Source organism: Oncorhynchus gorbuscha, linkage group LG11 (genome assembly GCF_021184085.1).
Source record: "Oncorhynchus gorbuscha isolate QuinsamMale2020 ecotype Even-year linkage group LG11, OgorEven_v1.0, whole genome shotgun sequence".
Lineage (NCBI taxonomy): Eukaryota > Metazoa > Chordata > Actinopteri > Salmoniformes > Salmonidae > Oncorhynchus > Oncorhynchus gorbuscha.
Genome location: NC_060183.1, coordinates 56685819 through 56713794, shown reverse-complemented (window position 1 = coordinate 56713794; position 27976 = coordinate 56685819). Strand labels below are relative to the sequence as shown.

At 42.5% G+C, this 27976-nt stretch overlaps 1 protein-coding gene across 1 annotated transcript; it reads right to left on the bottom strand.

Moving 5' to 3' along the window:
• On the bottom strand, window positions 1-27798 carry tprn (taperin). The gene is made up of 4 exons (XM_046370231.1): window positions 25533-27798; window positions 2654-2852; window positions 1972-2096; window positions 1-279 (listed from the first exon to the last, which is right to left on the bottom strand). The coding sequence occupies exons 1-4, from the start codon at window positions 27702-27704 to the stop codon at window positions 217-219; spliced, it is 2559 nt and encodes an 852-aa protein (XP_046226187.1). The 5' UTR covers window positions 27705-27798; the 3' UTR covers window positions 1-216.
• Between the last annotated feature and the right edge of the window lie 178 nt (window positions 27799-27976).

Sequence of the window (27976 nt, the reverse complement as noted above, 5' to 3'; positions counted from 1 at the left end):
TGGTTGGTTGATGTCTATGTATCAAATTAAACGTGTGTGAAGAAAAAAAAAAAAAAAAAAAAAGTGCTTTGATTGTGTTGGAGTGCGACTTGAGGTCCAATTCTGTTAAGTCTCACTGGGCACTGGTAGAGGAGTCTGGTCCCAGCCTGGGTTGTGTAACTGTGGTTCTGAGTCCAAGCTGTAGGGCAGTGGTCATTCCGGTTTGGTCCAGGCATATCAGAAGTACAAAGCAGGTTCACTGCTGAAATCTGACAGCAAGGAGCTGTCTGCTGGGGTGAGCTGATTATATATAAAATGAAGAGCAGGGTAAGGGTGGAGAGAGAGAAATAGAGTTACTTTAGTAAATGATGTGCTGTTATGCCATTCTGATACTTTTAAAGTAGCCCCACAAATGTTTAGGTTGATGAATGAATGTGTCATATCACACACAGTACCAGTCAAAAGTTTGGACACACTTACTCATTCCAGGGATTTTCTTTATTTTTCTACATTGAAGACATCAAAATCATGTAGCAACCAACCAAAAGAGCGTTAAACAAATCAAAATATATTTTATATTTGAGATTATTCTAAGTAGCCACCCTTTGCCTTTATGACAGCTTTGCACACTCTTGGCATTCTCTCAACCAGCATCATGATGTAGTCACCTGGAATGCATTTCAATTAACAGGTGTGCCTTGTTAAATTTGTGGAATTTCTTTCCTTCTTAATGCGTTTGAGCAAATCAGTTGTGTTGTGACAAGGTAGGGGTGGTATACAGAAGATAGCCCTATTTGATGAAAGACCCAAGTCCATATTATGGCAAGAACAGCTCAAATGTGCAAAGAGAAATGACAGTCCAGCATTACTTTAAGACATGAAGGTCAGTCAATTCATAAAATGTCAAGAACTTAAAAATAAAAATAAAACATTTTCAAATGCAGTCGTAAAAACCATCAAACACTATGATGAAACTGGCTCTCATGAAGACCACCATAAGAAAGGAAGACCCAGAGTTACCTCTGCTGCAGAGGATAAGTTCATTACAGTTACCACCCTCAGAAATTGCAGCCCAAATAAATCCTTCAGAGTTCAAGTAACAGACACATCTCAACATCAACGGTTCAGAGGAGACTGTGTGAATCAGACCTTCATGGTCAAATTGCTGCAAAGAAACCACTACTAAAGGACAACAATAATAAGAAGATACTTGCTTAGGCCAAGAAACATGAGCAATGGACATTAGACCGGTGGAAATCAGCCCTATGGTCTGATGAGTCCAAATGAGAGATTTTTGGTTACAACCGCCATGTCTTTGTGAGATGCAGAGTAGATGAACAGATGATCTCCGCATGTGTGGTTCCCACTGTGAAGCATGGAGGAGGAGGTGTGATAGTGTGGGGGTGCTTTGCTGGTGACACTGTCGTGATTTATTTAGAATTCAAGGCACACTTAACCAGCATGGCTCCCACAGCATTCTGCAGCGATGCGTCATTCCATCTGGTTTGCGCTTAGTTGGACTATCATTTGTTTTTCAACAGGACAATGACCCAAAACACACCTCCAAGCTATATAAAGGCTATTTGACCAAGGAGGATAGTGATGGAGTGCTGCAACAGATGACCTGGCCTCCACAATCACCCGACCTCAACCAAACAGATGGTTTGGGATGAGTTGGACCGCAGTAAAGGAAGAGCAGCCAACAAGAGCTCAACATTTGTGGGAACTCCTTCAAGACTGCTAGAAAAGCATTCCAGGTGAAGCTTTTTGAGAGAATGCTAAGAGTGTGCAAAGCTGTCATCAAGGCAAAAGGGTGGCTACTTTGAAGAACCTCAAATATATTTTGATTTGTTTAACACTTTTTTTGTTTACTACATGATTCCATAGTTTTGATGCATTCATTATTATTCTACAATGTAGACAATAGTGAAAATAAAGAAAAACCCTTGAATGAGTAAGTGTCCAAACCTTTGACTGGTACTGTTGCCTTACCATAACTTCCCCTGTCATCTGTGTGCGCTGGAAATTGGTGTCCCCCTGGTAAACAGGGTCATCAAGCTTATGTTCCTGCCAGCTGTTAAAATCCACAGTGTGCTTGGGAATGTAACTGGACAGATCTGAAGGCATAGGAATGAGCAAAGCACAATGCAAGTCTGTAGCACATCGGTTATTTATTATACATTCTTTTTTTGCACGAGCTCATGTACACGTCGATTAAAGATTGGCAATAAACTGTGTAATGAATAACTAATGTAATTATACTGCATATCTACTGTTTAAATGGGGTGAAATTTATGGGAGAGCAGATAAAAATGACAGATGTGTTTAGTTACAACTCACTGAAAGAGTTTTTGCCTGCTGAACCCCAGCGGTTTCTTCATTAGGATGTAATGCTAACTCTGACCAGTAGGTGTCTCCCATGCTACATCAAACAGTAGCAGTTCAGTGCCAAACCACCATGCAGCCATTTCCAGATTACTAATAGGTTGTATGAATTCATTACTTTCCCTTATCGTACCCTCTTCACCATTAAAATATGTTTCATTTAGTCAGTTTGATTACTTTCCCTTTAACTCTGTCCTCTTCTCACTCCAATTCCATCCCCTCCCTCCCTCTTCCTCTCATTCTATTCTTTCCTTTCCCCTCCCCCCCATTCCCTCTTTCTCTCTCTCACCAGTGCCGTTGCTGGTGTAGCTCGGACGAGGGATGTGGATGCGGCCCACCATGCTGGGTTGATCCTCCTCCTGACCTCCTCCCTTCCCTTCCGCCGCCGCCTCCTCATCATCCTCCTCCTCTCCGCTGTCCCACACGCTGCTCTCTGAGGGGTACTCATAGCTGCTCTGCATGCTCGACTCGTTGAACGATATCTTCAGCTGAGTGAGGGGGAACGGAGAAGTCCGTCAGTGATTTAAAAACACTCAAACATAAGACTCAGTGGTGAAATGGTAGGCCTGCTGTTTTCTATGGTTCTCTTAAGGGTTGAGTGCTATGAATTGAATTGATCTCCTATCAGCACTTTCAATGAGTAAGTGTAGCAGAGAGAAAATGTCAGCTTCATGTTAATTCATGTACAAAGCTTGACATCAGGCTAACTCAATGATTGAGATTTCCCCTAGCTCTGCTTGCCACAATAATAATTTTCTTCCTCAGCACTACAAAGTCAGTTTAGTATGATAGTACAGCCACAAAAGATTCAACGCTGCAGAATTAAAATACCACCGGTTTATTGTGCATACTGTACTTTACTCCCCTATGATGACAGAATAGTTCTGACCACATTGAACAATAAAATAAATTTGTTTCCTTATTACTGTATCATTAACTGTAATTTGGCTTATCGCATTGTCAGGCCGGCCTACTTTGATTGGATGAATTTCAACACCAGCATTGTATGTGTACGTGACCCAAACTGAACCTAGTAGCCTACACAAGCACATTATCTTGATATATTGGGGTTACCTTAAAGGCACTTGTAAATATGAGAATATGTGCTTGACCTGTGAGTTTAATTTTCCAGTGTTGGCCTCTAGTATCATGGCACAGGGCAGGTGGCAGCCTCGCAGGGGCTGCTGGCATTGTGATTGATGGCTGGAGAGCTAGTTGTACGACATCTCCGTTTGGCAACAGCCCAGCACTGCACAAACATGCCACCGTGGGGTGAGACTTTGTGGCAACATGTTGCAGAACGTGACTATCAACTTCACAACAGCCAACCTCAATAGTCTGAAGGCTTAATGAAACTCAAAACATTGACCTTTAATGGCTAATAAGCTGTGACAATTAAGCATACTATGCAGATGGGTACATGTACAAAATGAGAATAGGCTATATCTCAGACATTCAATAACTCAAGTCATTTCTCAACTTCTCAGCCCCGATGATACTGTATGCTTTGATAAAACAAAAACCCATTGAGGCATGCTGCCTTAACGCTGATTTCGAAAGTGCTTTCATTTTCACTTGTGGTGCATTTTTCAGTTCATCATAATAAGCATGTGCTTTTAGAAGGGAAAGGGCATGCATTGAACTCTATTAATAATCTAAGCACTATAATTAGACAGTTTTATAAATCAGTCATTTTAATTCCTTACAATTAAAATTACATTAAAACCCAAGAAAGATGCAGATATCATATTAGGGACAAAACCAACTTGTTTTTTAACCATGTGATCTATCAAGACAGTGAATTAGTTGTGTGTTTGGCCTGGTCGTGGCTGAACCAGTGGCAGCCGTGGCCTTCCAGTGACAAAGACCAAATGAGGAGCACAAATACTATTTTTAAAAGTATTAAATCCAGTCTAAAGCTATATCACTGGAGCTCCAGCCCCAAAAGACCATCAGCTTTACAAATCAGCTCTTTTAAATGTCTAAAACCCTCGCTCTCTCCCAAGTTCCCTGATCAACTTAATCACGCCAAAGCATTTCACCACGTGGCCCATGTCCTGCTTTAGGAGTCCATCTCCATGCCACGAGAGTGTATCAATAAAATCAGACTAGCCGCGGGGTTAGCTTCCTCTCTGTGTAGATCTGGGCTGAGACGTCAGGGCTGCCCCTCTCTCTCTGCCCACCCGTGGCTATGAAGGCCTGTAATTATTCAAGAAGTGATTGCTGTCCTCCTCTCTGGGCACTGAGACAGGCTAACAGAGGGCCGATTCAGGCACCAGGCTCTTCCCATTCACCACTGCACACTTCAACAGGACAGAGACCACAGAACCAAATTGTCTGAGTGCTCTCTCACTCCAAACACAGGACAATGACACGGAAATGACTCAGCTGAAGAGGATTTGAGCATTTGCTGTTGGTTTTTATGATTTTGTTCCTCAAGAGAGTAGTGAGAGTGTATTAATATAGTGTTGAAAAAAAATGGTGTCCGTTTGCAATTCTGTCTGTGCGGGAGAGAAAGTGCACAACAGAAAGAGTAACAATGCGAGAGAAGGAGCGAGACAAAGCGAGAGGGAATTAAAATTTTCCAGGCCACCCAGCACGCTGTCCTAGTTTAGTAGAGGGTACAGTGACATGGTGCACATTGAGACACACACAGTAGAATCTGGTAGAGTTCATCCCAACATTCTGGCAGCGGATTGGAGGGGAGCTCTGCTGTGGAAATTGGGTAGGAGCTACAGCAAGTACAAGAGTGCAGGGTTTGGGCATTTCCATTTAAAAGGACCCATGAGCACCAACATGTGAAGTTCGTAGGATAATGTCATTAATTTATATATATAAATTATGTACATAGTACCAGTCAGAAGTCTGGATGCACCTACTGATTCCAGAGTTTTTCTTTATTTTTAATAGGTTCTACATTGTAGAATAGTGAGGACATCAAAACTATGAAATAACACATGGAATCATGTAGGAACCAAAAAAAGTGTTAAAATCAAAATATACGGCGGGAAACAAACGAAAGTAGCCACCCTTTGCCTTGATGACAGCTTTGCAAGAGGTTCTCCTGCTCCCTTATAATCCGTGAATTCCTTTTTGATTGTTTTTTGTGAGAGATGTAGCCACTTTCGTTTGTTTCCCGCCGTGTCAATGGAAGTGCGTTGGGCTTCTCTTTTGCGGTAAAACCATGTGTGGTTTTTAGGAGGATGAGGATTATTGGCTTCTACTTGGCCATCTATACAAATCCTTAAATTAAAAAAAAGGAACCTGGTTTTGTCACTTTCTAATTATAAAAACAGCGATGGTGAGATTCAAATGGTGAGATGAATGCTACAGCTAGTCATGGCTTTATGTGTCCCTGCATCGGCCACATAGGCTACAGAAAGATTGGATGCATGGAGATTTATTTAGTCAGACAATGTCCACATTATTCTCACATTTTAGAATGTAATAATAATTTTTATATTGCTGCATTGGCAAAGTATAAAAAGCAATTATTCTTAAAGTGGTAATGTCCTACTTTAATACTTTTTGCATGTTTTTTGGAGCAGTAGGGTTCTATATTAGGCCCTATATGTACAATTATATAACATTGAGGTCCTTTAACATTACAATGAAGTGCTTGTAGAAGTCCCTGAAAGTCCTAGAATTTTGCTTGCCAATGTCTTTATGAACCCTGCTTAGAGTATGTATAGTCCTATGTTGTTGTATAGGTGGAGTTATGGGCCAATATGCATATATTCATTTTTATTCCTCTAAGTACACTGCATGATCATCTTTTAGATTTTTGTTTCAAACCAATTAGAAATTTTGATCACGATGTTACACATTGGCCCCATTATTTATAGAAAGACCCATATACCTGTTTAAACAAGCTTCCATCCCGAAATTAGGAATAAGCAAAGGCTTTGATATCTGGTCAAATAGATGGAAAAAGGTTCTTAGACCAGTTTCACAAACTTGGTCCTAGTCCTGGCCCCCCCCAGGTGCACATTAAAATGTAAATACTACAGTATTAACAAGTATTTTTCACTACAGTGAATACTACAGTAAAGTCCCCAAAAACACTACAGTGAATACTATACTATTTATAACATAGTATACTATTGTTTTTTCAAAACAGTAAAATAAAAGTAGAGTACAGTAGAACACACTAGAGTAGTGCCTACTGTACATATTGTATCTCATTTGATCTCGTCTGAACCAACCAAATATGGTGTTTGGGGGCAGAGCTCATTACAATAACAGCCAGTGTGTACAATCATTTCCAGATATGCAAAAGAAGGATATTGTATATTTCTACCTTTGTGTTCAGGATACATCACCATGAAGAGAAGGACATTCATATCCATAATTATACATTTCTGTATAGTACAAATCAGGGACCCATGATGAAATTCCATTAACAAAATAAAACATTTCAAAGTCAAGGTGTCTTTCTGCAGACATCTTTGAATCTTAATTCAGAGCAGATATTTAAGAGCTTTTGGAAAACGTGGTCTCATAAAATACTGAGGGAGATTTTACTGTAATTCGGTTACCAAACTTTGCATTTGCAGTCTACACAGTTCTTCCAGCAAATATGTTTTTGTGAAGTTCAGTGTAAATTGTTCAAAGTAGTCTTTGTGCATAGAGTTATATATATTTATATTTTATTTAACTAGGCAAGTCAGTTAAGAACAAATTCTTATTTTCAATGACAGCCTAGGAACAGTGGGTTAACTGTCTGTTCGGGGGCAGAACGACAGATTTGTACCTTGTCAGCTTGGGGGTTTGAACTTGCAACTTCCCGGTTACCAGTACAATGCTCTAACCAGTAGGCTACCTTGCCGCCCCATATGGTTTGTTAAACTCTGAAATCTGTTTAAAATGTATGCCAAAGTAAAAAAAACTGAATCAAAGCGTAATTGCATTACTGTGGAATTGCCCAATTGTAGGTGTGAGTGGGTTTACATGGGTGTGTTTTGTGATAGGAGGGGAGGAGGGATAGCCTTGTTAATGTCCCTCATTGAGGTGTGTGTGGGTTTACATGGGTGTGTTTTGTGATAGGAGGGGAGGAGGGATAGCCTTGTTAATGTCCCTCATTGAGGTGTGCGTGGGTTTACATGGGTGTGTTTTGTGATAGGAGGGGAGGAGGGATAGCCTTGTTAATGTCCCTCATTGAGGTGTGTGTGGGTTTACATGGGTGTGTTTTGTGATAGGAGGGGAGGAGGGATAGCCTTGTTAATGTCCCTCATTGAGGTGTGCGTGGGTTTACATGGGTGTGTTTTGTGATAGGAGGGGAGGAGGGATAGCCTTGTTAATGTCCCTCATTGAGGTGTGTGTGGGTTTACATGGGTGTGTTTTGTGATAGGAGGGGAGGAGGGATAGCCTTGTTAATGTCCCTCATTGAGGTGTGTGTGGGTTTACATGGGTGTGTTTTGTGATAGGAGGGGGGAGGGATAGCCTTGTTAATGTCCCTCATTGAGGTGTGGAACACACTGACCAGATGCCTGATTAAAGCTCATCTCCTGCCAGCCAGTTAATATTAGAATCCTACTACAATGGAGGAGACAGACAGCCACTCGCATACATTATCATATACAGAGAGGAGATTTGAGCGTAAACGATGTTGTGGTCCTTCTGTAGCTCAATTGGTAGAGCATGGCGCTTGTAACGCCAGGGTAGTGGGTTCGATCCCCGGGACCACCCATACGTAGAATGTATGCACACATGACTGTAAGTCGCTTTGGATAAAAGCGTCTGCTAAATGGCATATATTATATTATTATTATATTATGTGAAATAGCTAGCTAGTTAACAGTGCGCGCTAGTAGCGTGTCAATCGGTGACATGTCTCGCTCTGAGACCTTGAAGTAGTTGTTGCCCATGTCGCTCTTTTTGTGGAGCGATAGGGAACGACGCTTCGAAGGTGACTGTTGTTGATGTGTTTAAAGGATCCCTGGTTCAAGCCCAGGTTGGGACAAAGATAGGAACGGAAGCAACACTGTTAGATGGGCATGGATTGGAGTTATTCCACTAACATGTTGACTAAACCATTGCAAAATAAATTGACACGTTATTCAATAATTTCATTCAAATTCCTCGCGGGCGTTTACGTAGCCAGGCGCTAAAATCGAATTTGCTTCTATTATAGGCACTTGACGCGCTGCAAGTCCCGCCTCTCCCATCTACTCATTGGTTTATAAAACGAGCATATTAACCCACGTGGGTGTTTGAAAGATGAGTGTGGACATCGGTTCCAGTCCAGTTGGTGGCGATAATGCACTTTAAAGGTGGTTACCAACAGCCATATATAATCCACAGAAGAACAATACAAAAAAACAAGGAGAGATTAAGAAAAAAGAAAAAAGAAAATAAACTGCTTTCACCAGTAGATTTCTTTTTCGAGTAGAGAAAACCTGATTTGACTGAAATTGATAAATTATACAAAAATCCAGCAAAAAAATAAAAATGCCCATATGCATTTCAGGTAAAATAACCCAATCTTAATCTCCCAGGACAAATAACTTGCTGTTGCTAGGTTATCTTAATGTCCATGAATGTTTGTGTTAGGACCGGTCCTCAAATGAAAACACTACATGATCAAAAGTATGTCGACACCAGGTCGAACATCTCATTCCAAAAATATGGGCATTAATATGCCGTTGGTCCCCCCTGTGCTGCTATAACAGCTTCCACTCTTCTGGGAAGGCTTTCCACTAGATGTAGAAACTAGAGGTCAATTATGATTTTTCAACGCCGATACTGATTTTTTTGGGAAATAATGACAATTACAACAATACTGAAAGAACACTTATTTTAACATAATACATCAATAAAATCAATTTGGCCACAAATAATGAAACATGTTCAATATGGTTTAAATAATGCAAAAACAAAGTGTTGGAGAAGAATGTGAAAGTGCAATATGTGCCATATAAGAAAGCTAACGTTTAAGTTCTTTGCTCAGAACATGAGAACATATGAAAGCTAGTGGTTCCTTTTAACATGAGTCTTCAATATTCCCAGGTAAGAAGTTTTAGGTTGTAGTTATTATAGGAATTATAGGACTATTTCTCTCTATACCATTTGTATTTCATTAACCTTTGACTATTGGATGTTCTTATAGGCACTTTACCAGTGTAACAGTACAGCTTCCGTCCCTCTCCTCGCTCCTACCTGGGCTAGAACAAGGAACACATCGACAACAGCCACCCTCGAAGCCACATTACCCATGCAGAGCAAGGGGAACAAACACTCCAAGTCTCAGAGTGAGTGACGTTTGAAACGCCATCAGCGCGCACCCCGCTAACTAGCTAGCCATTTCACATCGGTTACACCAGCCTAATCTCGGGAGTTGATATGCTTGAAGTCATAAACAGCACAATGCTTGAAGCACAACGGAGAGCTGCTGGCAAAACGCAGGAAAGTGCGGTTTGAATGAATGCTTATGAGCCTGTTGCTGCCTACCATCGCTCAGTCAGACTGCTATCAAATCATAGACTTAATTATAACATAATAACACACAGAAATACGAGCCTTAGGGTCATTAATCATCTCGAAAACAAGACGTTTATTCTTTCAGTGAAATACGGAACAGTTCCAAATTCTAACGGGTGGCATCCACAAGTCTAAATATTCCAGTTACATTGCACAACCTTCAATGTTATGTCATACTTAAGTAAAATTCCGGCAAACTAGGCGGCCCAAACTGTTGCATATACACTGACTCTGCGTGCAATGAACGCAATAGAGGTGACAATTTCACCTGGTTAATATTTCCTGCTAACCTGGATTTCTTTTAGCTAAATATGCAGGTTTAAAAATATATACTTCTGTGTATTGATTTTAAGAAAGGCATTGATGTTTATGGTTCGGTACACATTGGAGCAGCGTTATGCACTGCATAGATTATATGCAACGCAGGACACACAAGATAAACTAGTAATATCATCAACCATGTGTAGTTAACTAGTTGGTTATGATGATTGATTGATTTTTATAAGATAAGTTGAATGCTAGCTAGCAACTTAGCTTGGCTTACTGCATTCGCGTAACAAGCAGGCTCATCGTGGAGTGCAATGTAATCAGGTGGTTAGAGCATTAGACTAGTTAAATGTAAGGTTGCAAGATTGAATCCCCGAGCTGACAAGATAAAAATCTGTCTTTAACCCACCGTTCCTAGGCCATCATTGAAAATAAGAATGTGTTCTTAACTGACTTGCCTAGTTAAATAAAGATTAAATAAAAAGGTGTAAAAAATATTATAATAATAATAATAATAATGTGCAAAAATACCGATTTCTGATTATGAAAACGGCCCTAATTAAATGGGCCATTCAGATTAATCGGTCGACCTCTAGTTGGAACATTGCTGCAGGGACTTGCTTCCATACAGCCACAAGAGCATTAGTGAGGTTGGGCACTAAAGTTGAGCAGTCGGCATTCCAATTCATCCCAAAAGTGTTCGATGGGGTTGAGGTCAGGGCTCTGAAGGCCAGTCAATATCTTCCACACTGATCGACAAACCATTTCTGTATGGACCTCACTTTGTCCACGGGGGCATTGTCATGCTGAAACAGGAAAGGGCCTTCCCCAAACTGTTACCAAAGTTGGAAGCACAGAATCAGCTACATTAGAATGTCATGTTGTAGCGTTAAGATCTTTTCCCTGGAACTAAGGGGCCTAGCCCGAACCATGAAAAACAGCCCCAGACCATTATTATTCCTCCACCAAACGCTACAGTTGACACTATGCAGTCGGGCAGGTAGGGTTCTTCTGGCATCCGCCAAACCCGTTAGACTGCCAGATGGTGAGAGTGATTCATCACTCAAGGAGAACGCGTTTCCACTGCTCCAAAGTCAAATGGTGGAGAGCTTTACACCACTCCAGCTGATGCTTGGCATTCCGCATGTTGATCTTAGGCTTGTGTGCGGCTGCTCGGCCATTTCATGAAGCTCCCGACAAAAAGTTGTGCTGACGTTGCTTCCAGGTAGTGAGTGTTGCAACCGAGGACAGAAGATTTTTACTTGCTACAGGAGCTGTTCCTCCTAGATGTTTCCACTGCACAATAACAGCGCTTACAGTTGACCGGGGTAGCTCTAGCTGAGCAGAAATTTGTAGCAATTACTTGTTGGAAAGGTGGCATCCTATGACGGTGTCACGTTGAAAGTCACTGAGCTCGTCAGTAAGGCCATTCTACTGCCAATTGTTTGTCTATGCAGATTGCATGGCTGTGTGCTTGATTTTATACACCCGTCCGCAAAGGGTGGGGCCCGAATCCACTAATTTGAAGGGGTGTCCACACTTTTAAAAAATATATATACTATAGTTTGTTCACAGTTGGTTTTGGCATTTTAACCTGCGTGTCATGAACGTGTCTGGTGGAGATAAACAATCAACATGCGCACAATGACAAGCGGAGCCGGTTTGATCAGCATGTAACGCACAACATTTCAATTCCAATTTTTTAACCAGCCTTAAAGTAGACAGCAGCTCTACAGAACACAAAATAGTAGCAGGAACCATTGGTTTCTGAACTCGCTAACAACCATTAGCAAATCTTCAACCATGTGTTAGTAACCACACTTACTGATTTAGTGCCTTGAAGTACCACCCCCTACTCCTTACACACAGTCAATCATGTAGGCAGAATCTCTCACAGCTGTGGATGAAAGTGTTTGTTTGCTACAGTGTGAGCCGTCTCTTAGATACAGTCAAAGAGAATATGTCAAATGAATGAAAAAGTGATATGGTCCATTACAATGTCAAAGCTAAGGTGAATATATACACCAAATGTACTAAACATTAGGAACACCTTCCTAATATTTAGTTGCACCCCCTTTTGGCCTCAGAATAGCCTCAATTCATTGGTGTCAAAAGTGTTCCACAAGGATGCTGGCCCAGTTCTTGACACACTCAAAACTGTTGCGCCTGTCACCTACTACCATACCCCGTTCAGACACTTAAATATTTTGTCTTGCCCATTCACCCTCAATGGCACACATAAACCATCCATGTCTCAATTGTCTCAAGGCTTAAACATCCTTTAAAATCAGTCTCTTCCCCTTAATCTACCCAGATTATAGTGGTTTTAACAGGTAATGTCAATAAGAGATCATAGCTTTCACCTGGTCAGTCTATCATGGCAAGAGCAGGTGTTCCTATTGTTTTGTACACTCAGTGTCAGGAGTAAGAGAGAAAGCAAGTGCTGTGTATGGACCTCTTCCTTAACTGGAATCCTAATGGCAATATAGAATGGCCGCGGCTTGCGTTGCCAGGGTGACAAATGCCATAGATAAATGGGAGAGAGGAGGTGGAGCACGAACAGGCAGTACAGGGCTGAGAGGGAGAACGAGAGAGAGTGGAAGAGGCATGCTAGTAGACAGACAGACCGTATTGTATATGCTCATTGAAAGAGGGAGAAATAGGGCATAGCGTTTGAGAGAACTAACTGAGTCTGATTATAACCTTACCACAGAAACACAGTGCAAGAACATAATACACCACAGAAAACCATGGCACTACAGACAGATATGATCTGTGAGAAAGACCATCTACAGTACATGCAGTTGGTGCTGTAACTGTCACAGTGGGGTTAGAGGGGAATGTGAATATTATGTGTTTGTATATAAATAGACAGTAGCACTGAACACACACAGTGTTACATATACAGTCAGGCAACATTATCTACAAGAACACACTGAGAAAGTGTTATTAATAGGGGCTGTTCCATCTGCCCACATGACCTCAACACACAGTACTGTTTTTATACATCCCCGAAACCACCTACACATCATTCTATCCATCCGGTTCTCAAACACTTCTCTTTTCCTCGTTCTTTCGATCGCTCTGACACACACGGCTCAGGTCTGAATTAAACATGACACTGACGCTTTGCTGGATGAATTCTAATTAGTGACTGGCGGAGCTATACAAATGACACAGGCTGTATGAGAGCTGTGTGTGTGTGTGTGTGTGTGTGTGTGTGTGTGTGTGTGTGTGTGTGTGTGTGTGTGTGTGTGTGTGTGTGTGTGTGTGTGTGTGTGTGTGTGTGTGTGTGTGTGTGTGTGTGTGCATATGTAGGTTCAATATTTGACTGTGTGCCATCATCATGTTGTTGGCATTGCCCCAATAGTTCCGTTTCTCACCCTGCCCGCCCGGGCTCACAAAACTCTACAGCCAGATCACACTAACTGGAACGGTCACGCTTGTCACAGGCGCCGACGAACCACACACAGGTCGGAATGAAGCTGAAGACCCAGTATCAATGGCATATTTACACCTCGGTATGGGTCTCGAGGGAAACACTGATCTCTGCTGCTGCAGTAGATGCACCTTAAATACACAGACCTACTGGAGAGGCACAGGTAGGCAAGCGTGTGACAATGGGACGTAGTCATGATGAATGTTCCAAGATGCTGAGATAGTGGCTGAAAATGTTCATCTAAACCACACTGAGCCTCTTGGGTCCGACAAACAAACACACACACACAGTGCGTACAGAATCAAGCACACCCAGGCAGGTACAGTTGAAGTCGGAAGTTTACATACACCTTAGCAAAATACATTTAAACTCAGTTTCACAATTCCTGACATAATCCTAGTAAAAATTCCCTGTCTTAGGTCAGTTCAGATCACCACTTTATTTTAAGAATGTGAAATGTCAGAATAATAGAGAATTATTTATTTCAGTTTTTATTTCTTTCATCAGAAGTGGGTCAGAAGTTTACATACACTCAATTAGAATTTGGTAGCATAGCCTTTAAATTGTATAACTTGGGTCAAACGTTTCGGGTAGCCTTCCACAAGCTTCCCACAATAAGTTGGGTGAATTTTGGCCCATTCCTGCTGATAGAACCAGTGTACCGGAGTCAGGTTTGTAGGCCTCCTTACACGCACACGCTTTTTCAGTTCTGCCCACAAATATTCTATGGGATACAGGTCAGGGCTTTGTGATGGCCACTCCAATACCTTGACTTTGTTGTACTTAAGCCATTTTGCCACAACTTTAGAAGTACGCTTGGGGTCATTGTCCATTTGAAAGACCCATTTGCGACCAAGCTTTAACTGATGTCTTGAGATAATGCTTCAATATATCCACATAATTTTCCTTCTCATGATGCCATCTATTTTGTTAAGTGCACCAGTCCCTCCTGCAGCAAAGCACCCAAACAACATGATGCTGCCACCCCGTGCTTCATGGTTGGGATGGTGTTCTTCGTCTTGCAAGCATCCCCCTTTTCCCTCCAAACATAACGATGGTCATTATGGCCAAACAGTTCTATTGTCATTTCTTCAGACCAGAGGACATTTCTCCAAAAAGTACAATCTTTGTCCCCATGTGCAGTTGCAAACCGTGATCTGGTTATTTTATGGCGGTTTTGGAGCAGTGGCGTCTTCCTTGCTGAGCGGCCTTTCAGGTTATGTGGATAAAGGACTCGTTTTACTGTGGATATAGATACTTTTGTACCCGTTTCCTCCAGCATCTTCACAAGGTTCTTTGCTGTTGTTCTGGGATTGATTTGCACTTTTCACACCAAAGTACATTCATCTCTAGGAGACAGAACACATTTCCTTCCTGAGCGCTATGACGGCTTCATGGTCCCATGGTGTTTATACTTGCGTACTATTGTTTGTACAGATGAACGTGGTACCTCCAGACATTTGGAAATTGCTCCAGAGGATGAACCAGACTTATGGAGGTCTACAATTTTTTTTCTGAGGTCTTGGCTGTTTTCTTTTGATTTTCCCATGTTGTCAAGCAAAGAGGCACTAAGTTTGAAGGTAGGCCTTGAAATACATCCACAGATACACCTCCAATTGACTCAAATTGTCAATTAGCTTATCAGAAGCTTCTAAAACAATTACATAATTTTCTGGAATTTTCCAAGCTGTTTAAAAAGGCACAGTCAACTTAGTGTATGTAAACTTCTGACCCACTGGAATTGTGATACAGTGAATTATAAGTGAAATAATCTACCAATTTTTGGTAAAATGACTTGTGTCATGCAGAAAGTAGCTGTCCTAACCAAAACTACAGTTTGCTAACAAGAAATTTGTGGAGTGGTTGAAAAACACATTTGAATGACTCCAACCAAAGTGTATGTAAACTTCTGACTTCAACTGTACATAGATACACACTAGACAAATGCAGACAGAGACCGACACACAGTCAAGGAGGGAGCAAGGAGAGAGGCAAAGACTGAAGCGTGCAGAAGAAAACGAAGTAGTGAGATAAGAGGAGAGAAGGAGGAAGTGTGATGAGGGATGGGAAATGACTCAAGGAGGTAAATAATTAAACACAATGGACCTTTACACCTGGAGCACACAATAATTGGATTTCCTGTGTTACAGACACGGTGCATTGGCATTATTTAAGTATAAACATTTTTAACTTCCCTTACGCATGGCATGACTTTCCCACAACCAATAAAAAACAGTTTCTCTTAACATTGGACAGAGGAATGCACTATTGTAAACCATGACTGCTGCTAGGATTGTAATTTTTTTCCAATTTGAGATTTTTCAACTAGGGCTGATCCCAAATAGTTGACTAGTTAATTGTTTGGTCGATGGGCTGTTGGTCAACAGTGATTTTTTATTTGTCAAGCAGTGTGTGAGATAGATAAATAAAAGAATGATGGCACACGAGACACCTGCCTGATTTGTACCCTTCTCAGTAAACTAATCCATTGGAGGCCACGTGAATGGCACAGTTCAAGAAGGGAATTGTGGCCAAAATGCACATCTCTACAGAATGTGCTCTCTCCCAACAATTGGTCCACATTCATTGTTTCATAACTTCATTGTGTGAATTGTTTGCCTTGATTGTTTTTACATTTTTTTTTTTTTAACCAGGCATGTCAGTTAAGAACAAATTATTATTTACAATGACGGCCTACTCCGGCCAAACCCAGACGATGCTGGTCCAATTGTGCGCCACCCTATGGGACTCCCAATCATGGCCGGATGTGATGCAGCCTGGATTCGAACCAGGTACTATAGTGTCCCGCATCTAGGACTGAGATCCAGTGCCTTAGACTCCTGTGCCACTCGGAAGCCCTATCAGTTCCCTATTACATATATTTATTTTTTACCTTTATTTAACTAGGCAAGTCAGTTAAGAACAAATTATTATTTTCAAAGATGGCCTAGGAACAGTGGGTTAACTGCCTGTTCAGGGGCAGAACGACAGATTTGTACCTTTTCAGCTCGGGGATTTGAACTTGCAACCTTCCGGTTACTAGTCCAACGCTCTAACCGCTAGGCTACCCTGCCGCCCCATATCACCAGTAGTAGCCTACATTTACTTTGAATTCCTAATCTGTTTGTTTGGTTATGGTCATTTCTATTAATGCATTTAATATATTATTCCAGTCTTTCACCATTGTCATTGTTGGAGTGGACACGTTGTTTGCACAGCATACAACCTATGCTACACATGTGAGAAACAAGTTTGGGTTTATTTAATTCAATTTAGTCATTTGTTTAAAGCGCTACTTGTCAATGTTGAGTAAGGACACACCCCTGATTATGTGTAAAAGTAGGCATATAGACTACCTGGCCTGCATGCAAATGTAGGCATATAAATATGTGCACATTTGGGGATCGGATATTATTTCTGATTGGCTTAATGAACCACCACTAATGACCTGTGGAGCTTCTCAAAGTAATTTTGTTTTCTTCACCTCAAATAGCAGGAAAAAAAAGTCTGTTTTTACATCCAGTGAGAATGACAATAGTTCATCAATGTAGCTGAAAGATCTTTCCAGCTCTCTCCCTTTTCTATAACCACTTAGCGTGAAATGGAAAAATGTCATGCCCTGATCCAGTCGAAATGTCATAAAATAGATCTACTTGATGAGCTCTTATCTCTAGGGAAAAATAGCCTACTGCTGTGTCGGTCTCAAGCTCACTGGTGGAAAGAGGGCCCTACATTTTTTTTCAATGTTGCAAGTTTGCTAGCATGAGCTTCTGGCTGGACCAAAGTTGATACAATGTTTAAAGTTGGTTGCAGACAGGCCATGCATAGCCTATGTGTTTTATATAAAATAAAATACTTTTTGTTGATATTTTTTACCTGCGGGCTGCAATGTTTTTATTTGTTGGCTTTATGTAGATTATTTTTACATAGTTGGCAATTTCAATAGAAATAACATTTTAGGTTGGGACCGGCAGGTAACCTAGTGGTTAGAGCGTAGGAATAGTAACCCAAAGGTTGCAAGATTGAATCCCCGAGCTAGCAAGGTAAAAAAAAAAAATTTTTAAATCTGTCGTTCTGCCCCTGAACAAGCTAAAAATAAGAATTTGTTCTTAAATCGACTCTGCAGCACTACTTTGCCCCGACAAGAAAGGGCTGTTTGAAAAGGTTTCCCTGTCAAGATGAGCGGTGACACGGCGTGTTGGGGACATCACAGAGAATGTGGAACAGTTGAAAGACCTGGGTGAAATCCTTTACCTTTTCTCCTTGGCACTGGATGCGAGCAGTGATGCACGTGACACGGCGCAGTTGTTGATATTCTTACGAGGCGTAACCCCAGACTTTGAAATTGGAGGTGATTTCTTCAGTGCAGTCAATGAAGAGCACAACCACAGGGAAAGATTTATTAGAGGAGGTTAGTAAAGTGAGTGGCAAAGCTGGGACTGAGTTTTGAAAAGTTCTCCAGTGTGACCACTGATGGTGACAAAACATGACAGGGGAAAAAAAGGATACAAGATCAAGTAGCTGAGCTGAACTCAGATCAGAGAATTATTTCCCTGAGTTGCATTATTCATCAGGTGCTCTGTAAATGTGTTGAAAATGAGTCATGTTGGAGAAACAGGTCATTAAAGTGGTAAACTTCATAAGAGAAAAATATTTAAACCACAGGCAGTTTGTCTCACTGTTGGAAGAGAGTCGGGTCATGCAGATCTCCCCTACCATACAAACATGCGATGGCTGAGTTTGGGGAAGATGCTTAAAAGGGTGTGGGACCTGAAGTCAGAGATTGCAGAGTTTTTTCAAATGAAAGGAAAATATGTGGATTTCCCTCAACTACAAGATAAAGAATGGTTGGCTGATTTTGCCTTCACCGTGGACATCATGGCCCTCATGAATGAACTGAATTCCAGACTACAAGGATAGGCCTTTTTGCACATCAGATGTACAGCCTTGTCAAAGCCTTCAAGGGAAAATGATTCCTTCTGACCCGCCAACTAGAAGCCAACAATCTCACCAACCTTCCGACACTACTAGTCTGTTCCCTATCAGATGACCAGCGGGAGAAGTTTACATCGCTGCTGTGTGCTTTGAACAGTGAGTTTTCTCGTCATTTTGAGGATTTCAAAGTGTTGGAAAATGTCATGCTGTTGGTTTCCTCTCCTTTCACCTTCAATGTGGATAACACTCCCACTGACCTGCAACTTGAGCTTATCGATCTTCAATCTGATGCAGTGATTGGAGATATATTCAAAACAATGTCACTGACGAGCTTCTAAAGATTTAGGAGTCATGCTTAGAAGATGTATGTACTGTTTGGGATAACCCATGTATGTGAACAGACAGACGTTGATGAATTATAAGTCAAGGCACAGTTAATCTCTTACTGACTCACTTCTCAACAAATCCTGCACATGGCGACGTCAGAATCTATACCGGACTTCACTGCTCTAGTCAATGCCCATCAGAGACTTCACTACTCACACTGATTGAGTAGTTTAAATGTAAAGTTGAGCTTATTTATGTGCATGTTGAAAAAGCAAAATAAGAGACATATCTGGACGTGATTTACAGTAGATATCTTTCGACACATTCATACACATGATGTATAATCCTGTAATATGATACCTTGCTGATTCATCATATCAACCTACTTCATTCTGGCCTATGTGACAGTGTAACATCATGGGTCCAAACTACAGTAGCCTATACTCCTCATCATGAGTCCCATATCTGGATAACAGGCCCTAAACTCCTGAGCACTAAATTGATAGCTGACAGACAGTTGCGCCTGACCAGCCTGGAAGACAAACAGCAGTTGAGTGTACTATCAGACAGCCAATACAGCTGACAGTCACAGGCCCCTCCACTCACTTCCTGATGATGATGACGACATGTGACATGGCCTTCTGCTGAGAGCCAACATGACAATTAATCGACATAGACCCATGAATGTGCTATAGAGGTGTGATTGGGACTGCTATTTTATGTTTTCTGCTTGATAAACAAGGAAATCTGTACAAAAGACACAAGGATCAAAGCATTTTAAATAAAAGGTTATAGGTTTTCAGTGATATGTTTGTGGAAAAGATTCAGGCCATATCATGAGAAGGAAGTACATTTGAAAATAGTCCAGCCTCAAGAATTAATCTATGACCAGAACATCTCGTTAGGGGTATGCTCCTGGCTGTACTACTATGGGTATTTAGGTTCCATAGGGTATTATCAGCTAGTCACAAGCACTTTTTCATTTGAATAGAGGTTATTTACAAGTTGAATATGGTAGCCTACTTGTAGTCTGGAATGACTGGAATTACTACAACACAACAACAGTACTTAAGAGAACAGCCCAGTCACCAAACCTTTAAAATCAGCTTGAATGAATAGATCAGTTCTATCAATTACACATTACTCAGCTGCGTAGGTCCAGGCACAGGCCTTCCACTGAGAAAACACATGGAAATGGCAACATGGAAGCACAGGAAGAATACAAAATGGCAGGAATGGTCTCTTCTCGTTCTGTCACGAACACATGGGCCATCTCCTGTTTCCTATAATAACTCGTCACCAACCTCAAAAACAACCAGCCACTCCTCCCAATCTCTTCCTGCCAGCTCAATTTATATTCAATGACAGAGAATTGCCAGACCACAACAAAGAAATACACCAAAAGTTGTTCCAAAAGGTACTAAATGCATTCGGAAAGTATTCAGACCCCTTGAATTTTTCCACATTGTTACATTACAGCCTTATTCTAAAATGTATGAAATAGTTTTTTCCCCCACCTAATCAATCTACACACAATACGCCATAATGTCCAAGCAAAAACAGTTTTAAAAAACGAAATAATTTAGCAATTTTAAAAAAAATCAAATTTACATAAGTATTCAGACCTTTCACTCAGTACTTTGTTGAAGCACCTTCGGCAGTGATTGCAGCCTCGAGTCTTCTTGGGTATAACGCTACAAGCTTGGCACACCTGTATTTGGGGAGTTTTCCCATTCTTCTCTGCAGATCCTGCATCTTTCCCTCATTCCTGACAAGTCTCCCAGTCCCTGCCGCTGAATAACATCCCCACAACATGGGGATGTAGATTGATTAGGTGGGAAAAAACTATTTCATAATTTTAGAATAAGGGTGTAACATAACAAAACGTGGAAAAAGTCAAGGGGTCTGAGTACTTAGTGAAAGCACTATGTTATTACACATTCTGTCAAATCTATTACCATTGAGAGAATCTAGGCCAATCAAATTATTAAAGCCTTATGCAAATCAACCCTGGTGCAGTGTGACCTATATAACCAACTATCACTCCTTAAAGATAACATCACAAGCAAAGAGTAAAGGCTTAAAGGACAAGCACGATTATCCAACACACTATCCAAGATAATAAAAAGAATTACAGTAGGGCTAGGTGTAAAGCATGTACATGTAAGGGCCTTATTTGAATCTGTCATAATGATTTAATAATAATAATAATAATATATGCCATTTAGCAGACGCTTTTATCCAAAGCGACTTACAGTCATGAAAGCAATGCTGAGACTTAACTCCAACATGCTGCAGAATCCCCCCCCTCAACATTCAGAACTGAACAAGCAACCGTGGCCAATAAATGAGTGGAAGTACATTTTTGCAGAAACACAAGAACCTAGTAGGCGGCGATACACTGGTTTCAAGAGCCACTCTCTTATATTGATGTGTTTGAAAAACTTTACATCCAGCAAGCTCAGTTCCTCTTGAAATTGATTTGAATAGGAAAAAGCACATTTGAAAAACTCATCCCAAATGCTGAAAAGGAAACTCACACAGAACCATAGCCAAGTAATTCCGCACAATTCCATAGGCCTACCCTTGATGCTTTTGTAATTGCTGCCCTGCCCTAGCTTTAATACCAGAGGAACCTTGGCCGTGGTAAAATGATGACCGGGAGGAGAAGTATGCATGTACATACAACAAAGGCGAGGGAATTTGGTGAGCCCAAACATAGCATGCCTAATGAATTCTATAGAGTTCAGAGTACAAAAACACTGATTGCTTCTGAGGGGCCTCATTACTGCCTGTGTTCTCTGTCTCCTGGCCAGGGACAAACACAGGGACACACACACACACACACACACACACACTCAACCTGCTCAAGTGTGACGGGAGCTGTGGTTGAAAGGGGTAAAGACAGGAGACTGGTAATACCTAGAGACCAAAGGAGTAGGATATGACAGAGACAGTGCTGCACTGTCAAGTATGTAGCCTAGAGCTCAGAAAAATAGCCAATAAACAAACAATGATATCCATTTGGGGAGAGTTACAATTCTATTCATAAATTGAAATGTATAGGAGTGTCTTGATTAATGAATGGAATTGATCCCAACCTTGGTCACAAAAACACATCTCCATGTTGCAAACCATGTTGATGGCTGGTGCTAAAAGTCAACAGCTTCTGCCTTCCCTGTTCAATATTACTACTAAACGGGACGTTTTTTTTTTCTTGTGCCGATGGTCGGGGGCCGGAACATAATTATAAATAATTTGTACTCTGCAAATTGACGCAAGACAAATAGATATTGTATTTTGAAACCTTGATTACATTGATACACGATCACGTCTATTTATGAGTGGAAATACTTAGGATATAGATTTTCTACATTCAAATAATTGAGGTGAATTTAAAAATAAATTGCAGGCCAAATCAAATTGAATTTGGCCCGCGGGCCACCAGTTGACAATTCCTGCTGTAGAGTTAGTAGAATTGAATGTTGAATATCCTACATTTAGCAACAGAGGTCTGAGTAATATACAGTGCATTCGGAAAGTATTCAGACCCCTTCCCTTTTTTTGTTAACTTAAAGCCCCATCAATCTACACACAATACTCCATAATGACAAAGCGAACATGTTTTTAGAAATGTTTGCTAATTTATAAAAAATATAAAAAACAGAAATACCTTACTAACATAAGTATTCAGACCCTTTGCTATGAGACTTGAAATTGAGCTCAGGTGCATCCTGTTTCCATTGATCATGCTTGAGATGTTTCTACCACTTGGAGTCCACCAGTGGTAAATTATTTGGAAAGCCACACAGCTGTCTATATAAGGTCCCAAAGTTGACAGTGCATGTCAGAGCAAAAACCAAGAGTTCCAAGACAGGATTGTGTCGAGGCACATATCTGGGGAAGGTTACCAAAAAATGTTGGCAGCATTGAAGGTCCCCAAGAGCACAGTGGCATCAATCATTCTTAAATGGAAGAAGTTTAGAGCCACCTCTTCCTAGAGCTGGCCGCCTGCCCAAACTGAGCAATCGGGGGAGAAGGGCCTTGGTCAGGGATGTGACCAAGAACCCGATGGTCACTGACAGAGCTCCAGAGTACCTCTGTGGAGATGGGAGAACATTCCAGAAGGACAACCATCTCTGCAGCACTCCACCAATCAGGCCTTTATGGTAGAGTGGCCAGACGGAAGCCACTCCTCAGTAAAAGGCACATGACAGCCCACTTGGAGTTTGCCAAAAGGCACCTAAAGACTCTCAGACCATGAGAAACAAAAGTATCTTGTATGATGAAACTCTTTAGCCTGAATGCCAAGCATCATGTCTGGAGAAAACCTGGCACCATCCTACGGTGAAGCATGGTGGTGGCAGCATCATGCTTTGGGGATGTTTTTCAGTGGCAGGGACTGGAAGAGAGGAAGAGATGAACAGAGCAAAGTACAGAGAGATCATTGATGAAAACCTGCCCCAGAGCGCTGAGGACTTCAGACTGGGGAGATTGTTCACCTTCAAACAGGAAAACGACCCTAAGCACACAGCCAAGACAATGCAGGTGGGGACAAGTCTCTGAATGTCGTTGAGTGGCCCAGCCAGAGTCCGCCTTGAACCCAATCGGACATCTCTGGAGAGACATGAAAAAAGCTGTGCAGCAACGCTCACCATCCAACCTGACAGAGCTTGAGAGGATCTGTAGAGAAGAATGGGAGAGACGCCCCAAATACAGGTGTGCCAAGCTTGTAGCATCATTACCCAAGAAGACTTGAGGCTGTAATCACTTCCAAAGGTGCTTCAACAAAGTACTGAGTAAAGGGTCTGAATACTTATGTAAATGTGATAGTTTTATTATACATTTGCAAACATTTCTAAAAACCTGTTTTTGCTTTGTCATTGTGAGGTATTGTGTGTAGATTGATGAAGGGAAAAAAAATCAATTTTAGAATAAAGCTGTAAAGTAACGAAATGTGGAAAAAGTCAAGGGGTCGAAATACTTTCCGAATGCGCTGTACATAGTTTTTTCCCTTTCTTCTTTGGGACAGACAGGGTTGTTTGGAATGAGGCCTTACATTAACCTGTTAGTAAAAGGCCTAGACAATGACACCACACAATGACAGATAAAACAGGCCTACTTAGACCAGGGTCCTGGGGTGAACCTGACTAATAGACAGCCCGTTCAGTCCCATAGCTTAGACAGGTGGGTGTCTGGTACTAACCAACTCAAGTCAGGTTTTCCAAACCAAATCCTGGGGACAAAGTAACAGGTTGATCAGATCAGTATGCTTCAAGCAAAGACATACCCAATAAAGCGCTAGTAAGGAAATAAATAACATACATTTGCAGGACAGTGGTCAAAAACACTGCAAAATAAAAGTGCCACACAAACACACTAACAATATAATCTACAGAGGTGTGGTATAATGAGAAGGGCTGAAAAGCAGACCTAAATTAGAAGCTTAGCCTAGTCCACTCCATAGACATTAAAACCAGCTGATAGTGATAGCTCCAACATCATCCAGTCATTTCTATGGAAAACTCCCAATGGGACATGAAGGCGGAAGTATTTGAATTTGAAGTGCGCGTCCTCTGCATCCATTTTGGTGTCACGCGTTACGGTGTTCAGAGTTTGTTATAACCACTTCATTGATGTGATTATGATATAGGTCAAGCCCTATTGGTCATGTACATGCGAGGCATACATGCGTCACGTAAAGAGAGCCAGAGGTTGAGGGAATGTTTTTCCTAAACAGATTATTGATTTCAGTAACATAACTTTTCATTCAGAAATGGGTCAAATTATGTTGCATCTTCAGCAACACGGACAGCATGATAAATACTGATGTTCTGTAGTGGTCGTTGGAGGAGAGAGAGAGACAATGGATGCTAGTCACACAGTCACTCACTGTCTTTTTTTAACACAGCGCCACAAGTCTGAGCCAGGCGGCACAATCAAATCAATTGTGGTCAGACTCAATCTAGTCATTTGTGTCTTAATTATTTAACCAAACAGCTCACTTAAAGCATCAGACAAGCTCAGTGCATATATTTGATTAAAAACACAGGATGTGTCTATATATGGAAAAATAGGTTTTAAAATTTCAACCAATCGATTGGTCGAAAGAACAGACGTCTCTTGGTCAACCAAGATTCTATTTTGTTGGGGACAGCCCTACAAAGGATCATGGTGAAAGTGGCCATAACTAGCAAAGGATCATGGTCTATGTAGTTGTTTTCATCTTGCCTGAGAGTTAACCTTAATGTCAATAGCATAAGGGCGCGAGCACATGGTCCTGTGTGTAGACAAATGTAGTAGTCAGAATGGATCACTATTTAAATATCTACATTTGTAGAGAAATTTAAAATAATTAATCGTGGGGATCAAACTTGATTATAATAAACAAAATTAGAGCGCAAAACAGCAGTCTAAAAAATGATTCTGCCAATCGTTATTTACATAGGCTTTCTAGGGCAGACCAGGGATTTTGGCACCACTAGGTTGCTATGCAGTAGCCGACAAGCAGAGCTCATGACTTCACGCTCCAGACCAGACACTGGGGGCTAGGCCCAAACATATGCATAGTCGCAAAGAAACATTGTTTAATTATACTAAATGACAAAGCACAAATGGAAAATGAAAACAAGGAGGGCTACATTATCACTGTAAAAAAGGCTTCTTTAGATTAGTGTTCAAACAGCATGTGAAGTACCACAAGTTGGGCACTGTGTCTCACCTTCTTGCCAGTGGAGCCTGTCTTGATGAGGCAGGAGCGTCCCAGGGACTGGTAACCACCAATGACCTCGATCTCCTCCACAGCAGGGTAGCGCTTCTTCAGCAGGGAACCCAGCTGGGCGTAGGGGGCCTGGGATGGCGTGGGGGGGGTCTGGGCCCCTCCGGAGGGCTCCTGGGGCTCTGGAGAGCCAGGCTGAGGCTCTGACTTACGTTTAGGCACCACAGTGAAAGTATTACCCTTCCGCCCATGCACCACTGGAGTTGGACTGGGGGCTACAGGCTTCGAAGGGTCCACATCTATGTCATCTATGTTGGTGACAGGTAGCTGGTCAGCTGGGGCATCCTCTGGAGGTGGCGACTGGATAGAGGGAACTGAGGAGGGTGCTGGGGATGGAGAGGGGGGCTGGGTGGCAGTGGGGAGAGGTGGGTCTGGTTTGGTTGGCCTGGCTGCCCTCACCTCTTTCCTCTTGGAGGCTGCTGGGGTGGGTGGAGGGGTAATGGGAATTGGCACTCCTGGAGTGGGCATCTCTGCCAATCTCTGGGAGGGAGGAAACTTGATGGGGCTGGAGGGGGCCGTGCTTCCCGGGGAAGAGGCTGCTCTGTGGCGTTTGGGGAAGACGGTGAAGGAGTTGCGGGACTGGAGGCGCAGGTTGGCAAGGGCACGAGCCTGGATGTCCCCGGAAGGCAGCAGGGAGAGGTCAGGTTGGGGCGAGGGACAGATCTTGAACACTGGAGAGGGGGGACACATCAAGGGTGTGGTGGGTCTGGCAGGGGACTCGGCACGAGCACAGCAGGTATCCGGAGAGCATGGCACCTTGGATTTGGGGGGCACCTCTGTGCTCTCCCAATCGCTCTCTCGGAAAGGCTTGGTCAGGGGCCCATCTGCCTTCTCTCTGGGGTTGCCCACCACACTGTGTCCCCCACTCACCTCAAAACGCTGACGGTAGGAAGACACTGATAGAGGGGGTCCAGCAGAGTGCAGGATGCTGTCAGGCTCATAAAGAGGGGGCTGTAGATTTGGTTTCGAAGACTGGGAGCTGGGGGAGACTGAGGAAGATGACTGTGTGTTGCCTAGGGTGCGGACTGGTGAGCTAGGCTGGGCGTGTGATTTGTATTTTGGCACCAGATCTGGCTGTGGCTTGGGTCGTTGTCTTGGCCTGCTTGAACTGGTCTCCAAGTCCAGTAGGTTCTCTGTGCTGCGAGACTTGGGTTGCAGTTTTCCGTAGTTGCTGTCAAATTTCTGCAGCATGCGGCTCACCCTGCCCTGACCCTCTCCTGTCTCGAATGCGCCCTCGTGACAAGGATGACTTAGCGTGCTCAAGTTCTCCTCGCTCCTGCTTAGTGTGGTGTCATAAATAACCACCTCCTTTGCCCGTATCTCGGTCACCCCACCAGCTCTCCTGTCCAAGAGGTCATTGAGGGAGCTGTAACTGCTTAGCCCATTCTGCTGCAGATAAGAACCGCTTTTTATTCCACTGGCCCCCGGAAAGTAATCCGGATCGGATTCTATGATAATGATATTCTCAGCGCGTATAGTCCGAATTCCAGGTACACTGCCATACAATTCCAGTATGTGCTGGACGGGACGAATGGCACACTCCCTGTCCTGCCGTTTCTTTCGCTCCTTCTCCAGTTTGATGAAGGGATTCTCCTGCAATGGGCCTAGACTGTCCTGCAGAACCAGGCTTTCCTGTCCCTCGCCATCGTTTACCGTTTTCTCCGAGTCATACGGGTCGGTGGCAGTCAAGGAGTCTTTGTTAGTTTTCACCGGCGAGAGCTCTGGCGAGGTGGGGGAACTGCCACGCTTGCCTGCAAAGTGCTGGCTCGCTGGAATGATGGTGTAGTTCCGAACTGAATCAGCGTTGGTTTCATTGTCTTGTTTGGGGGCGCTGCTGTTTCCCGTTATTTCGCCATTAACCCGCGATGAGCTCGCGTTAGGGCAAGGCTCAGCTGCTCCTGCTCCAGACCCGCCACCCTTTGCTTTCCTCCGCTCCAGAATCTCTCGTTTCCAGGCCGGCATCGTCGGGCTCTCCTGCCCAGCCTCCTGACGGAGAACACGGACTTCTCCTCCACCAGACATTGTGGGGAGAAATGTAATGTATCCGGGAGATGGTGTTCCCCGACTGGGAAAGAAAGCTGTATGTCGCTGTACCTGCAGCGCCGAAAATCGCATACACACTTACATCCCCACGGTCTCTTTCGGTCTTTCTGCGTTCTTCCTCCTCTGTCTGTGACTCCTGCCCCGCCCTCCGCACCTGTAAATCTACGTCATTATTCAGTCTTAAGAACAGCGCCCCAAGAAGCAACCTCATTTGGTGATATCGATTTGGAATACACCCCATTTTCACAGAGTACCACCCATCAAAGGAAATCCCTCCTCTTTCTATTGTTGAGTAAGTAAAGAGGAACTGTCACTCAAGGAAATTCAGTTCAGCCCCACTTTTA